The 17,068-nt window shown below is 40.0% G+C and overlaps 2 protein-coding genes across 2 annotated transcripts in view; one reads left to right on the top strand and one right to left on the bottom strand.

The window, feature by feature from the left end:
* The window catches only part of LOC135250561 (von Willebrand factor A domain-containing protein 3B-like), a 53,591-nt gene extending 44,428 nt beyond the window's left edge, over nt 1-9,163 (bottom strand). The window contains exons 1-8 of the mRNA XM_064326976.1: nt 9,118-9,163; nt 6,315-6,491; nt 5,776-5,864; nt 4,906-5,156; nt 4,213-4,372; nt 3,500-3,669; nt 2,346-2,467; nt 169-285 (exon numbers count right to left, since the gene is read on the bottom strand). Coding sequence (XP_064183046.1) covers nt 169-285; nt 2,346-2,467; nt 3,500-3,669; nt 4,213-4,372; nt 4,906-5,156; nt 5,776-5,864; nt 6,315-6,486 — 1,081 coding nt within the window. The 5' untranslated portion in view covers nt 6,487-6,491; nt 9,118-9,163. The remainder of the gene's footprint in view (nt 1-168; nt 286-2,345; nt 2,468-3,499; nt 3,670-4,212; nt 4,373-4,905; nt 5,157-5,775; nt 5,865-6,314; nt 6,492-9,117) is intronic.
* Nucleotides 9,164-10,115: 952 nt separating this feature from the next.
* Nucleotides 10,116-17,068, top strand: part of LOC135250560 (transmembrane protein 131-like) — a 64,546-nt gene continuing 57,593 nt past the window's right edge. Inside the window, exon 1 of the mRNA XM_064326975.1 lies at nt 10,116-10,287. Within this exon, the coding sequence (XP_064183045.1) occupies nt 10,164-10,287 (124 nt within the window). The 5' untranslated portion in view covers nt 10,116-10,163. The remainder of the gene's footprint in view (nt 10,288-17,068) is intronic.

Raw genomic sequence — 17,068 nt, 5'->3', positions numbered from 1 at the left:
ATAAGACCCAGTTATAATTGATAACATTTTCACGTGCTGTATGGCTGGCCTTGCTGCAGTGTTAGCTCAACAAAAAGCTACTGAAAATACAATAATGCCATAGTGACCTAATCAATTAACCTGTCCCCGGTTAATGGACCAGTGTGCACAATGGGTGAATGGTCCTACCTTGTTCTGGTGCAGGTGGGGAAATGTTCATCAATATGGCCTGGAGTCGAGCCCTGGTTGTCTGAGCCTCCTCCATCTCCCTCCAGACCAGGAACACATCCTCTCTGACCCCAGCCCCTGTCCAAATGTACTGTCAGTTTGAGCCAACATGGAGCATAAAGACCAGATATTGTACGTATGTAAAGTCTCACTCTAAAGCCTCCATGGTAAGGACGCACAGCCCCTTTGAGCCATCATGGAGGACAAAATCTTAGAACATTTCATGTCCTATATAAGACAGACTGTCTGATCATGTAAAAGCTTTTGGGAATTTTCAGTCAATCAAACTTAATTTGGTGATAATCTCGAAAACCAGTGGTATTGTACAGCCCTCAAAAAGCACTGTGCATTGTGTTCTTTTTGTTTTACCATTATTTAACCAGGAGATCTCTTGAGGTTGAGAGCACAATAGCTTCTACAAAGGCCAATTGTAAAGGCAAAATAATACATAAAATCAGAACGTATGTTGTTTAAAGTTGTATGTCTTTAATTTAAAACAGTTATATGAAAAAAATAATTGTTGTTTAAGATATTGCATTTAGACAAGGTTATGGTTTACTTGTTCTGTCAAGGGCTGTATAAGTTCACTTTCATTGGTGCCTAAGAAAGCAGGCATTAGCCAACCTAAACCAGTTATCACAGACAGCCAAGGTTAACACCTGCTCACATGCCTGCATATTGAGCAACACAGACACATCACTGGTATCTGTGGATAAACACGCAAAGCTTATACACTAGTTTTGCAGACACACATCATAGCAGGGATCCCAACTGTCCTGTATCAGCTGGAACATCCCATATTTTCATCCCATAAGTGACAAAAAAATTGGTCCCATATTAAGCAATTTAGCAAATAATATCAACTAAATATCAGGTTTCTATATGGCTACCTAGCACCATGAATCAAATTAATTAAATAACACCCAGCACTGCACAGGATGAATCCCAAACTACCCACCCCCAACAGCCCACCCCTCCCAGAACACAGGAGCATCCGTAACCCACCCTTCTAGATCAACTTAGCTTATCTGATCATCTTAACATCAACCATTTCATTGTGTCCTGTACCTGGCCATGGGAATGCTTCAAAGCCAATCTCAAATTTTGTTAAACCTAAAGCAATTCTTTTGCATTTCATGTTTACCCTTCCTATTGCTCCATTCTAAAATATGCCTACATTAGACATCCTGCTTTCTAAATTCTCTCACTTCGGTTTTACCCAACCCTTGTCCTTCCTTAACTGCAATTGTCTTTTTAAACCACGTTTCCTCTGTTTATATGAACTCTGGCCTGCCTGAAGTTGGCTCAGGACTAACATAGTTTAGAATGCATTTATTGTTGGTCATATTTGAATGTCCTAAAATAGACACCATGACCACAGCGACTGACCAAAGGCAGCAAACTTGTGTGATATTAGTGCCTATCCACACCACAGCTAAAGCCATGGCTACAGCAGTGATAAAAATACACCGGAAACCTGGTTAGGTCCTCAATCTCAAGATAAACACATTCCACCAACGCCCTGTGCTGATTTCAAAGTCACAATATGCTGCCAAACTCTCATTGTCAATCACAAGGCAAGACACAACAAAGCTTCAAACACCGAGTAGTTAATTCAACTTGACCTGTATGTGAAAGAGATCAAATGTACACTAACATTTTTTAAATAAAGGTTGCTGAATGACACCATTTCCATTGGGGCAGTTTGCTAGATAAATATGTTGACCTAACTTTTATTAAATGTCTGTATTAAAAGAAAATGAATACAGGTCATGGAGAAGGGAAGAGGAATGAGTAATGGTAGGGAATGGTGACATTGATGATTTCAGTTGTTGGTCTATTAATAAATCAATTCATGCAACCTCTTTAAAAATGATTAAATTGCTACAGCACATTACAGAAAATAAATGTGTTAGCTGTCTGAGAACTGCTCTGAATAATGGTCTGTAAATGAACAAGGGGTATTCATTTTTGGTAACATGAACATCTGTGTCTGACAAAATGTGGCATTTAGGCAGTAAATAATCCTTCATTAGACATTAAAAGTGTTTAAATAAAATTTAAAAAGAAATTAAAAAAACTGACAGTTTGTTGTTCTTCATACACAGGACCAAGTTTGGGAATCCATGGTTGGTTACCTGGAGGCACGCCCCCTATGGGTTTGACTGGCAGGCAAGTGGGATGGCCGTTCCCGCCATCACTGCCTCCTGAGCCGTACAATTCATCTTTGAAGGTATGCATTTCCGCAAACGCGTGGAACCTGTGGGACACAGAGATTCCCAATCTTCCTTAACACATAGTCAATTAAAGGTTTTTATGTCTGCGGCTACTTGCTAGACCATGTGGTACAATACTGAGCAAAGGTCACTCAACAAGCAATATTCGGAAAGAAAAAAAATATCATGTCTGTTGACAGCTGTTTTGATAAAATGCCAGATATCATAATGGTTACCCTTGGAATATTCAACTGGCCAAATGCCGTCCTCTATAAAACAAAATAAACATTTTTTGACTACATTCAGGTTTATATCTGCACTGTGTCAGCATGCATCCCACCAATGACATAACATAATTTCAACAGTACAATATACAATAATGAGCATAGTATAATACGTGCTATTCATACATTATTTATGAATAGTATATGTAAGGTTTTTTGCCTATATGCCGCATTTATAAAAAAAATCTGGCCTCCAGAAAAAAAATTGTTTAAGACTGATGAGTTAAAGAGTCAGTCTGAAAGTCAAAGCAATAACTGACAAGAAATGCTGTTTGGATCACAGACTTTTACAGCACATCTCTGGAGAAACTCTGGAGAGAAACGCTGAATCAATTGCTGTCGCATATCTGACTGACTTTACAGTACCTATCGATTGGAAGCAATATTAAAGTTTTAGGCTATTGAGTGGTTACAACCTCATTAGCATAAACTCTTTAAAGGGCTAGAGAGACAAGCCTGAATAAATAAATCAGGTTTGGAATGCAAGACAAGACCTACAATACAGAAATAATGAGTCATACAGGGACATCAATGGCTTAGATGTCAATGTATTGTAAACACAGAGGTAATCTCCTTATGAAAAGAATGTGGGTTTAAAAAAAGCAATCCAAAACAGTTTGTGCCTACTGTTCTCACAGGGTAAGCCATCATTGTTGCAGACTCATTATAACTAAATGAGTCTTTGTTCAGTAATAGGCACTGAAATGTATGGCTGAAATGTGTTTTTTGGACTTGACATTGATAATGTTTATTACTAGGATAATCCACCCAGTTTGAAATATCATTGCTTACCTGCCAGCAGTAAGCTGAGATAGCTCTTTTAGGACTTGAATGGTCTCCTTTTCATTGGCATTGAATGATACAGTGTGGATGGGGCACACATTCTTTGCAAGTTTATTCTTTAGCACGTCTGTTAAGCTGTCTCTAAAATCCCCGACAGTGAAAAGGTAGACTGCTTCCAACTGTCATTCGGCAAAAGAAAGACACGTTTGTTAGCATAGCATAGTGATTCGACAAAGTGACATCATGATTCGACACATCTCCCTGTGTCTTGTATGACAGAGCTATGCATTTGCCTCAGAGAGTGCTGTCTCTGCCTCATGCCCTAGCACTGCCAAACGTTATAATGATGCCAATATAGTGTCCTTGGGTAGTAGCCAGAACCCCTCCAAAAGCTACTACGCACACAGCCAGTACTGCCGTGTCACTAATGCCCAAATTTGTAACATTTCTGTTTCAAAAATAGTACCAGCTATCTTGTGAGACCAATTCCACAACAAACTCAGCTGTTTTCCAGCAACACACTGATTTCTCCTGATTTTTTGGATCCAGTATACTTTTTTGTCTTAGAACGTATTCATCATTTATTGCTATTGCACCCTTGTTTATAGTCTTGAAGCCCAATCTGTTTGTCATGGTGCCCTATTAAATCTACCAAAGGCCAAAGTGGCCCTGGGCTAAAAATGATTTAATTCCAGGTGTGACATTTGAGGGTCCTGCCTTACCATTGAATCCTCCATGGTTTTCAACACAGCCTCTGCAGTGTCAAATGCAGAGGGAGATTCCTCCGGTTTCAACTTCCATACCCACTCTACTGCAGAATCAATATGGGCATCAGAGGAGGGCACTGCCTTTTCCTGCCACATCTCCATCCTAGGGGCGGAGCTAGAGAAGGGTGAAAATACCAGTAATTTTGGGCCAACTGCTTTACTTGATATTTAGGAATTAATCACACACATTCATCTTACACATTCAAGTATCCTGAAGGTGTACAGTTTTGTGTACTTTTTTTCAGTCTCTTGGCAATTTAGACAACCAACTGAAAAATTGTCTTACAAACAAAAAGTGAGGTCCATTTAGCCAATTGATAACTTCTCTTAAGCACCTAAGTGCAGAAACACAGGACTGGAGTCAGACACCATTTATATAATCTTTTTACAAAGCAGAACATTTAGAAAAGCAATTCAGGTTACTTATCTTGCCCAAGGTTACAAGGGCTTTGATGCCCCATCTGGGAATCAAATCTGCACCCTCTAGGTTAGAAGCCTAGCTCCCTAACCATTATACTACAATGGCAGAGTCAAACCACTTTAGGTAAACCAGAAACCATTGACCGTCCTTTTCTTTCCCTCATCTGGATTAAAACCATGACATAATTGTAATACGGCACTTCGTGCCTATTCCGGCGCCTGCCTTACCGAATGAGGTTGAACCGGAAGATATGCGAGACCTGCTCCCTAAGCAGCAGGCACACAGAGTCCTGGCTCAGTTGGAACTGGGCCCCTGACGTCCTTCCGAAGTCCAGCACCAGGGCGGCGGCACGTTCCTGCACCACTCCGAAGAGCTGCCGGCTGCCAGTGGTCAGCCAGTCCAGCCTACGCTGGTACAGCCTGGCCTTTCTCCGCAGCCTCTCACAAAGCTCCTGGAGCTGCTGAGGGCTAGCAGTTAGCTGCAGAAACAGCAAAACAGCCCATCTTACTACACATACATCTCTGTAATAATATGCCTGATAACTATTATTGAGGTTGAGGTTTTAAATTACAAGATGCAACACTGAAGAATGACACGGTGTAATATCCTTCAATCATCTAGGCACTAGATATATCACTGTTATTTTTAAGACAGCTTCCTTATTTCTCTAAAGAAGAGCCAATGAGCCTGTCTTGTTATCTTTCAGTAAAGCACAAAAGGCAGAATAATTAAAGTATTCTTTACAACTCATTGGACATGCACATTTGTTCTGGATTGATGGTGGGCATTTGGGAAATCATAGATGCATTAAAAAAATTTCATTTAACCTTGACATCTCTTTTTCAAGCGAGCTCTAAAGCCCACATGTTCTCGGAATGTGGGAGGCACGTGGAGCACCCAGAGCAAATCCAAAACGAGGAGAACATGCAAACTTCACACAGAAGATCCAGCCAGGGGGACTTGAACCCTACATCTCTGTCTTGAGGAGGCAACAGCTCCACCATGCCACCCGTTTCAGACAACTGCAGTTTCCATGAAGACTATACTTGGTACAGCATATCTTGCCAGGACTACAGGACTACATTATATTTACTTACATTATAAACAGCGCCATCCTTCATAAACTGAGAAAACATGCCTTCAGCATACTGTGAGGAAACTGGCTTCCTAAGAGAGCGAACATAATCTGTGGGGACAAAGGGAAACATGGAAAATTCAATAGCTTGCAGGCTTGCTTTTGCTTCATAGTCAGAAACTGTAGTTTTAAACCCCCAAGTGAAAATACAGTGTGCACTAGCTTTTTTTTTTGAGAATCAACAGTAGGTTGGCTAATGGGCAGTTGAGGCAAGGCAGGTGAGATGAGTTTTGGCTGTTAAAAGAATGCAAAATAGTTGGTAAATGGTGCTTCCATGAGTAGGCTGCTGCAGCACCTGACAGCCGGCATGGCACCTGATAGGTGTTTTCTTGCCTGACCGTGTCTAACAGACAAACGCCAAAATTCAGCCCAAAATGTGCCCGGCCATCAACATGCTCTCCACAGTAGTCTTAGCAAAAATTAAAATAAAAAAGACAATATTTTAAAAGCCATGATGGTGGCATTCTTTCAATCAGCGTGTGTTCGGGGGTTGTCCCGTACCCTCGCTGTGCTTGAAGCCTATTTGTGCAAAGACCTGGTGGAGACAGAGCTTGCTCTCTTTCAGTCCGTGGATTTTCAGCCATGCCTGTGAGGAGATGAGGATGTCCACTTCCTCGTTGGTCACGCTTTCCCCCGTCCCTCCTTGGCATCGCCCTAGAGCCCACCCTCTCATTTCCTCTGGTAGCGAGAGGGTACATTACATTACAGGCATTTAGCAGACGCTCTTATCCAGAGCGACTTACATTGTATCCAATTATACAGCTGGGTATACACTGATCAGCCACAACATTAAAACCACCTGCATTTTTCTGCTTTTTTCTGATTTAATATTTTATTTTCTCTGTTTGTAATCAAACAATTCACATGTGGTCAAAGTGCAGACTCAGAGCTTTTATTAAAGGGTATTCTCATACATTTTGGTTTCACCTTGTAGTAATTACAGCACTTTTTATACGTAGTCCCCCATTTCAGTATTTTAGACAAATTAACATAATGTCAAATAAAAGAGTCATGTTCGGCAAAGGATATGCAACCAAATACAAAACATGACTCTTTTATTTGACGACATGTTACTTTGTCTAAAACACTGAAATGGGGGGACTATGTATAAAAAGTGCTGTAATTTCTACATGGGGAAACCAAAATGTATAAGAATACCCTTTAATAAAAGCTCTGAGTCTGCACTTTGATCATGTGTGAATTGTTTGATTACAAACAGTGAAAATAAAATATTAAATCAGAAAAAAGTAGGTGGTTTTAATGTTGTGGCTGATCGGTGTATACTGGAGCAATGCAGGTTAAGTACCTTGCTCGAGGGTACAACAGCAGTGTCCTACTGGGGAATCAAACCTGCGACCTTTTAGGTTACAAGACAGACTCCTTAGCCATTATACTACACTGCCGCACCATATACACTGCTGGATATGTACAACAGCACCAAAACGTTATATGAATAAACACAAAGAAAAACTTCAAAAAAAAAACACAAAACACAAAGAAAAACTTCAAAAATAAACAGGAAACAAGAAAATCCAAAAGTCCAAAACATGTTGAAAACAGAACATGGGCAGGAACACACGGGGCAGGAACATGATCAGAGGCACGCACTAACAAACAACCGACAAGGATCCAGCACCTGAGTCAGGGAGAAGGGAACTTAAATAGACAAGACACTGACGAGACACAGCAGGGCACAATGCACAATCAGGCCACAGAGAGGGAGGGGAAAGCGAGACAGCCAAAAAACAATAATTGAACAACTGAAAACAATAATACAATTAAACAAGGGACAAGCAGGACACAAAAGTGCTGCCATCTGGCGGCCCAACAAGGAAGGACAGACGGAAAACACAGAACCATGACACATGCCTTTGGAGCACAGCCACAAACCATCCCCTCAGGAATACTGCAAAACATAACAAACTGTTCGGACTGAAACTCCAATTCAATAAGTGGAACTTCTGAAATGTAAAAGAACATTCTGCTGATTGAACAAGTCCTGCTAATTGAATAAGAGCCTTTAGTCACTTCTCCTTCACCCTTATGATGTTGACTCAGTGATTTGGGTGGGGTTAGAATTAGCCTGCTCTGCAGCAGGAGGTTGTGAATGCATAGATTTACAAAACGACTAGTTGTTGTACGCAGAAATGAAACACAGCAAAGCACAAAACTGTACAAATCATCTTCACAGGTAGGCTGCATTTTCATCCAATTTGTGATTTTGCTCACACATTTAAACAAGGGATTGTGTTCTCTAGCTGTCATTCATTACATCCCCTACTGAAGCACAGACAATCCAGGAGATTTTAGAAAATATCTCTCCACATGAACAAACCTGTCTCCAAAAAATATATAGCCACATGTCTGCATTCACACACGGTGAAGTGAACAATTACAAAATAACGCATAAACTGGTTTGAATATTAACTATTGGAATTGTTTTGTTCTACATGGAAGTTGACAATGTTCAATCTGAAATCATGCAGCACAGATAAGACTAGATTGTATAGAGAAACAAATTAAAAGATGAAATAAATAAAAAGCTGTTGCACTCCAGGAAAAAATTGTGTGTGCCAAGGGCAAAAACAGCTATGTTTACCAATCAGTTTGGTTTAAAAAGAATAGCAATGATATTTTTAAAAACTTATTGCACTAAAGTGAGGACAGTGCTGCAGCAAAATGTTCTATATTGCAATGGCTTCCATCACTTGGCTACGTTTAATACACATGTGCGTTATCTTTTTTATGCCAACTGCCAGTAGATGGGATTTGTGCTTTGATTGAAAGCCTTGCTGTCCAAGGTATAAAAGGACATGTTGATTTCAGCAGATTTGGTTATTTACTCGCACCCCTCTGTGTGTGAGTGCTTTCTATTCAAGCACCTACTTGTGATGCTCTTACACTGTGGTACCAAGGGCAACCGGAAATGGAAATTTACCTTTTAAATACTCTTGGCTGTCCACACACACACGCGCACACACGCGAACACACACACATCCCATAATTTTATCAATGGCGACTCTCAGTTTACAAAAATATCCTGAATCAGAGGTCTAGGAAAAAGTGCAGCATACAACAAATAAAATAAATTAATCAGTCGAATCCAAATGTGAATACAGAACAGAGCAATTATTCATACACAAATACAGTAACCTGCAGATGATAACCCCAATTAATTATAGGCTAAACAAGGTTTGACGAGAATAATGTAAGGTAATGACGTCACTTAATCACATAGCCCTAAATTTAGCATTTAAGTCAGAAAATGATGACGTGAATTTAAATAGTTGTCATTTAGCCATACCTTCTTACATGAAGTAGAGTGCTCTTCCCTCTATTTTCCTCACTAGACCCGATTTGTGTTGACATTAGTTACAGAGATGTTGCTAAGCTTTGGCCAATGAAGTTACGGTAGACAATCCGCCCCCCTCCCCCCTCTCTCTCTCCCTCCCATACACACGCACACACAAACACTCACTTTCGCACAATTCCAGTAATTTATTTTCCATTTACGCCTAGAATTCTACAAGAACTCTCCTTTTTACCGCTAATATATTTAATGCATTATTGGCAGCTTGTAATCATTGGGAATAATATCAGCATGAGCCGAAAAGTTAATTAACACACGATAAGAGAGGAGGATTTAACCCTTTGAATAGTACGTTTTTGGATATGTTTTCAAAATTCTAAGTCAGTATTCTAGAACTCCATTGCTTACCAGAAGTGATTGCTACATCAGCATTAGAATGTTCACTTAAGAATTCATGTGTGATCTAACACCTTAAAGAGTTAAAATTATGGATGCCAACAGTTAAACAACACGACGCTTTTGTCTCACTGATCTGGTAGACAGTTTCTAATAAACATTGTTAAAAGTCAGTTCGAGAAACAGTATGCTAAGTGCTAGGCATACAACAACATCGGTCTTAAAATCCAGCCATACTAATTAGCTAGAGATTTAGCCATTTATATTTATTCATTTGGTGTTGTGAAGCGCTGGGTTGCTTCATTCATTTTTTTCATAGGTAATGGAAAATATGGTAGCGCATTTAGGCAAATTCTTCCACGACTTGGCAATGTACTGTAAATTTTTATAACACGTCGAAATAATAATAATAATAATAATAATAATAATAATAATAATAATAATAATAATAATAATAAAACAACAACGATTAACGCTGCCAGTCAGTATTTTTGAAGGTGATAGGGGCCGGGTATCGTTGAGTAGTAGTACTACTCGTGTCCACAACGTGTCTCTCATTCGTAGTATGGACTGAGTTCTCAACAGTGTTTATATCAGCATGCAAGCGCTTGTGCTTTCATAGCTATTGATACCAACACAGCAGCATGGCGAATAGACAACGGGCTGAGACTTTGTCTCAGTTATCAATGAGGACGCAAACATCATGCCTTGGAGTCCTGTGGATTTTATTTATTGCATTATTTCATGTAGCAAAGGCCAATAAACAAGGTTAGTATTTAAAAAATATATATGTCTATTTGGACACCCGGAGCTGGATCGCTGTTTAGCTGCCAACGTTGCAGACCAGTAACGTTGTGTGTTGAGCAAGCAGGCAGGCAGTGACTCTCCTTCAGCTGTTCTTTGCTGTTCAATGCACAGTGAACGCGTAGAGCCTTATGTCTACTGGGTAATGACTGTTAGCTAGCATGTTCACACCTGGTCGTATATAAACAATTCAAATGTGATTTTAACTGTTCACTAGAAAGACCAATAATAGCCGAACCACAACCTCCGCTAGAGGCTATTCGTCTTAATTTACCTGTCATGCTAAAGTCTTTATAACATTAAAGTTGGCTTTCTTATCTATTTGGTCTGTATTTTCAGATACAACAACCAGTTTGTACACGGGCTTCATCTGGGCCTGAAAAATATTACAACAGTGACGTTTAAAATATATATATATATATTTGTTTCAAATGATTGGCTAATTAAGCAATGCAGTTCGCTAACTATTACGAACGGCGAGCGCGTTAGCGAACGCTTCCTGGCTACATAAATAAGCTATGCCATAGAACCAGAATTCATAATAAACTTGGCTAGCAAACTAACGTGTTTTCTACCTTAACAATGATGACTATTTTGGAAAAGTAAGAATAAAACATTTCGTTGTAAATGGGAATGTATGAGTTTGATCTAGCGTGGTTGCTGACTTGCAACGTGCGAATTGTGGTGGATATGTAGAACTAACGAGCACTAGCACAACCTTAGCTACTTGGGAAAGGGGATGAAAGTAGCGACTAAACGGAGGAAACCAGTTCGTGAGCTAGCTCGCGCTAGCTATGTTGGTCTAAATATAGTTAACGCTGGACAATGTATTACTGTTGTTCTAGTAATGTTAGCTACCACGGTTGATGTTTGAAATTGATGGATAATGCAACGTTCGACTCCAGGAAAAAAAATCCAATAGCTAGCGTTCGATTAAGCTTACAGCCAGCTAGCTAGCCACCGCAATGTGTTGGAATTTTGGTCCAGCTAAGCCAGGCTAACGTTTGCCGACTAGCCTAGCTTTTTCAGTCAGTTTTTTTTCTAGTTTGAGCAACTGACTTCTAAAGACATCATATCATCTCCCAAATAACGAACTTGCAGTCTAGATATTATTATTGATCTAAATGATAAAATCAGAGATATATGTAGAAATATAGCCAGCGAGCATGTGTAAACTAGCAATAATGGTTAATACTCGCTGAACAACTAAAAATTCTGTGCGTTCGCTTGCGAGTGCATGGTCATAGATTGGATATATTGATTGGTAACTGCATTACGACCGTCCAAAAAGATAGACTCCCGTGTCAAGTGCCTTGACTGAGTTGTGGAGGACTTGGACAAAGTGAAGTTTACTCGAGTTTACGAAGCTTGTCCATAGGGAGATTATAGCTCGCCACATGTACAGCAGGGTTTGAGAGTGCTGCTGAAAACGCAACTCAAGATGACACAAAACAAACATTTTTTCCCCATGACAGGCAGTATCCAGTGTTATGTTTGCAGCGAAACTAATTATACCCCGAATTTATGTATTTATTTTTATTGGGGGGGGGGGGGGGGGGGTTAGTAGCTCATTTGCATTTTAGTGTGGTGAACCACAACCATTAAGAACTGACTAGATAAACTTTCAGCCACATTCACACCTCCCAGATAACTTGACTGGTTGTCTTGGATTACATCAGCGATCAAGTTGGACGTTTTTTGTAGCATTATAACATGAGCCAGCTAGCATAAACATGCTAATAGCAAAATGGCTAATTGTAGTTAGCTGGCTGCATTTGTTTGGATGAAAACAGATTCCCCATGTGAAGCTGGCTGTGTACAAATGTTACAAAAATCTCAAAAGAACTCAGTCTAAATTTCCAGTGGCAGTCCTTTTGGCACCTCACATCCCCCAGGACACACCCACACACACACACATAGACACATGTGGGTGTGTATAGTATGGGAGCTACTAAACCAACCTCAACACTCCATATAGCCTATCAGTAGCAGCTTAATCTTGCTTTTTGGCAAGTGTGAGAAAAAAGGAGCCTTGTGTGAGACTGCAGTCATGGCAGACTGATCATCTGAAGTACCCTGAAAGCGTGCTGTTAAAGGAGGCAGTTGAAGACATTGAGATAATGTGCTTGTGAATTGCACTGATGCACAGACAGTGTTTGTCATGTTGAAAAATAAAATCAAGTCTCCTTCCATGATCACAGTTGATGGTATCTTCAAAACTGTCACTGATATCAAGTGGGTGTCAAAAACCGACGGCCACATGCAACCCCACCTCCTGATTCCTAGCCCATCATCAAATGCATCAATCATTCCTAATGCAATATCCAACACCCTTCTATAAAACAGCTTTTCTTGTATATCCAGTGTGTGAAAATTTGGTTCTCCTGGAATGAGCATTGGGATAGAAGCCCACTGTTTGGAGTCAAGTTGCTGCTTGTTCTGTTATTTGCAGTGTTACATAAAATGCAAGTCAAGTTGGCAGGCGTTTCTTTAATATATATTTCTGATGACTGCCAGGGCTGTGGACTTTGAAGTATTCAGAAAATATCAGCACTCAACATTTTTTAGTGGACATGTAGCTAAAAGACTCAAATGTTGCAGAATATTTTCTTCCCTGGGGAAATAGTGCTTTGGTGAGGGGAAAGGGAAGAGGAAGAGAGTATTAGTCATCCATTGGTGTGAAATTCCAGATTTTTCAGAGAATTCTGTTGCCTAGGAACAGAATTTACCTGGCAATCATCAGCTGGAGCTGCAAAGATCAGTATGAAACACATTCCCCCTCAATGTTCAGATGATTTTATATTCCCCTGGTGAATAAAAAATGTTGCAACATTTTCACCCCATCTCAACTACAAAAGACTGAGTGCTGATATTTTCTGAATACAGCTACTGAGTGCCTTGTATTACATTCAAGGGATTGACAGGTGCCACTTTCACTAATCCTTTGAGAGATGTTTTTCTTGGCCAACTCATGTCTCTCATAGCAAGTGGAGTCAAATTAGGCCTAAATCTGTATGGAACGGGATGGAATTAAAAACAGCCCGTTTGTCAGTTCCAGCTGACCTCCGCGTATTTGAGGTGGATAAAGTGCTGTCGGAGAAGGGGATACGTTTTTCACACCTCTCAGGGCTCAGTAATTGAGGAGATCAGGTGAAATGCAGTTTTAATGTGGGCACAGCTACTGCGGAAAAGCTTTCAAGTGCATTACATTATATTACAGGCATTTAGCAGTTGCTGTTATTCAGAGCGACTTACCGAACTTCCTACATAGCATTTACATTGCATCCATTTATACAGCTGGATATATACTGACGGTTAAGTACCTTGCTCAAAGGTACAACGACAGTGTCCAACCCGGGAATCGAACCTGTGACCTTTTAGTTTACAAGACCAGCGCCTTACCCATTATACAACACTGCTGCCATTTACAGGGTTTTTCCTGGCTGAAAATTGGGCTTAGCTGGAGTCTGGCTTGACTGCTGCCACCATCATCTTGATGTGTTGACTCCCTACCTGTATATTTAGCTATATTTAGAATGTAAAGCTCTAGTCTTGAAGAGACTATAAAGAAGGACTTACATATTTGTAGGGGGTCACCCTACAGAAATAGTGGTATTTGGAATATTTAGAAATTTGCATACCACAATGAAATTTTACTTCAATCAGCTTTGACTTGTCAGTCGTCATTAGCCGTTTTAATTACATCCATAATTTAATCAAGTCTGATAGAATTAAAACCAATGCACATGCACTCCAATGTTAAATTCATTCCACCTAGTCGTTATGATTGTATCAGAGGTGCTGAATAACAGTAAATGAAAATGCCTTATGAAGTGCGTACGCCGGTTTTTTTTTTGGTACATACTAATGTTAATCAAGGTAGCACATTTCCAGTCTTAATGTGAAACCAGCCACATCCTCAGATTATAAAGCATGGGGCTTTATTCATGAAAAAAGACTATAACATTGACACCCAATCAACTTTGTAAATTATCGCAAAGTGAGTTGCGGTAATGTCCAAATTGATGAGGAAAGCTGCCTTTGTTTCTTAACACCCAGGTTAAGTGTGTATTTAGCCTATAATAAATGCCTCTGACTAGTTGGCTGTTTCTTTTCCATGAATCATTTGGTGCATCCAGAAGATGAGGCTGTGTCAGTGCAGCAAGCAGATTAGCTGAACACATTTAAGATTAAACACTGAACTAACTTAAAGGTATACTGTGTAGGATTTTGTGGCTCTTGTAGACTGTGTTTGTAAACCCCACTCACCCTCCATCGTCCTGAAAACCAGCCACACCTCCGTTTGGGACACACCCTCGAGCGGAACAAGAAAAATGTAGAGTGAAGAGGTGTGGTGGTCAGAGATATTGTAAATAGCATTTTTTGCCACATGAATGATTCCATATAAATGGTAACAGTAATTATGCAGTGTTATGACAATCTTTACAATGAGCGCACCCTTCAGCGTGTGTAGCTACTCTGTAGTGCCAGTGCTGCTATTTTGTGTTTTTCCTTATTTGGTATTTACCTATTCTAGGCCCTGTTTTACGAAGCAGGATTACTGAATTAGCTGGATAACTGCACTGAGTGAAACACTTGACACCCTCAAATCTGGGTTTTACCCCACGCAGTTATCGAGCCAACTCGGTAATCCTGCTTCCTGAAATAATCCCTGGACGTTTAGTTAGAATTGGGATATAAACAAGGAATTGCGAGTGGAATAAAGCCGCGTTTCCACCGCAGGAACTTTACCCCGGAACTAGGAACCTTTTGAGGAACTCGGTACGTTTCGACCGCAGGAACTAGGGTCTAAATTTAGTTCTGGGGGCTTTATTTTACCCTCAAAAAAGTTCCTGCTCGGGGGGTAGTACTTTCCAAAAGTACCGGAACCTTTGGGGTGGGGCGCAAGCGCTGAAAATTTCTGATTGGTCGACTACTATTTTTTAATTTCAACCGCTATGTTTAAAAATCTGTAGCCGCAAACCAATTTATTTTCATAATAACTTCAAATCAAACTTGTATGTCATGCTGCGCAGTAGCCTAGTTTTGGTTATAGCCTGCCAACGTCTTGGAATTAGGCTATATCGTGTGCTCTTCTGTTCTTTTCTTGCTTTAGTATTCGTTTTATAAAATGCTAAGCATTCGTGCTGGGACAGCATATTACGTACCAAAACATTCAAACGGATTAATTCGGTTGCTGAATATTTTCTTCCGGATTTTCTTTGTTAGCCCGTTGTAATTGACTCAAAACGTTTGATACAGTTACGTGAGGTATGCGGTAGTTCTGCATAATTCACATTGGTGATACAGTAAAAGCAAACTGGAAATCACCTTCCGCACTTTTTGTCAGGGTAAAATAACAGGTTAATTCTAGTAATTGTCCCTTTAGCTTTTTCAGACTGCCATAATTTTACTCTGCCATTCTTCAATTCCACAAAAAGACCAGGAAGACTATGGACTAATTTATGGTGCATGGTTCGCATCTGGAGGGCACACTTCGCCGCTCGGCTAGCAGTAACTTCGAAGGAAAGCAAACGGTGGCTGTACCACTGCTAATTTAAATTTTCACGCAAGTCCGAGTTTTCGTTCTATTCTTGTCATTTTGCGATTAGCCTATATGGAATTGACGATGAGAAAGTAATCAAACAGCAAATTGTTTACAACGTGTGCATGTTTTCTGCTGTTGTTGCCAGTTATATTGGAAATGTGAATGCATTCTGTCGCCTCGGATGTCAAGACATGAAAGTGAATGTTTGCATAAAAACATAATGAATGTGTTTGAGAGGATATATAAAACAGTTACAATCTGACTATTGGCCTGTTATATCCTATTTGTTGCATAACAACGGTCCAAGTTCAACTACCAACGACCGTTTTGCTTGACAACGGTAAAATATGCCCAAAGGGCTGCAGAAGAATATTTCAATTCCAGGTGATTAAATCGATAAAAATCAATAAATACAAAAGTAACAATATATAGTCATTGTTGGTATGTTGGTAACCCGTTGTATATAAGTGGAATAAACCCCTCCGGGCTGTCCCGGTATTAGAAAATAATGTAGGCTACTTCGGTGGTAGTATGGGGTTACAGAAGAAATCACAGGACAGATGGACCGACGACAACGTCGCTTTTTCATACGTCATTGGGCTAATTTGCCTAATCTTCGCGGGACTTTAGACCGCGGTGGAAACGCAGACAACCATGGGCTGAAGGAACCTTTTAGTTCCTTGAAAAGTAGTTCCTGGGAAAAAGTTCAAGTACTTTTGGTGGAAACGCGGCTTAAGTCACATTAGCAGGCCATGGGTCTATCATTGCTAGCCTTTTCAAAGTTGTTTGCAACTTTTTTAGCTTTGTTAGTTAAGTTGGCTACACGTAATGTTAGGTTTTTTTTTTTTTTTTTGGCAATTTCTCCGATCGGCTGCTTGAAAAAACATTTAGACGGCCCTACTAAGACATTTCAGTCCAGGCAAAGTTCTAACTTCAGATCTGAGGCATCTTAAGCTATGTTTACACTGCCTGGTACAAGTGACCCAATTCTGATTTTTTGCTCACGTGTGGCACAGATCGGATATGTATTATGAATGTGTAAACAGGAAAAAAGCACATGGAATCGAGTATTTTCAGATCCACATTCATATGTGTAAATAACTCTGATCGGATATCTGCCAGTGCGACTCATCTAAATGCACTGATAGGAAATTCCCAGTCATTCCAATTCCGTGCATTGTTCAAAATGCTATATTC

The sequence above is a fragment of the Anguilla rostrata genome, chromosome 3, assembly GCF_018555375.3.
Source record: "Anguilla rostrata isolate EN2019 chromosome 3, ASM1855537v3, whole genome shotgun sequence".
Taxonomy (NCBI): domain Eukaryota; kingdom Metazoa; phylum Chordata; class Actinopteri; order Anguilliformes; family Anguillidae; genus Anguilla; species Anguilla rostrata.
The sequence above is the reverse complement of the archived record's forward strand: the minus strand, read 5'-3'. Positions and strand labels throughout refer to the sequence as shown.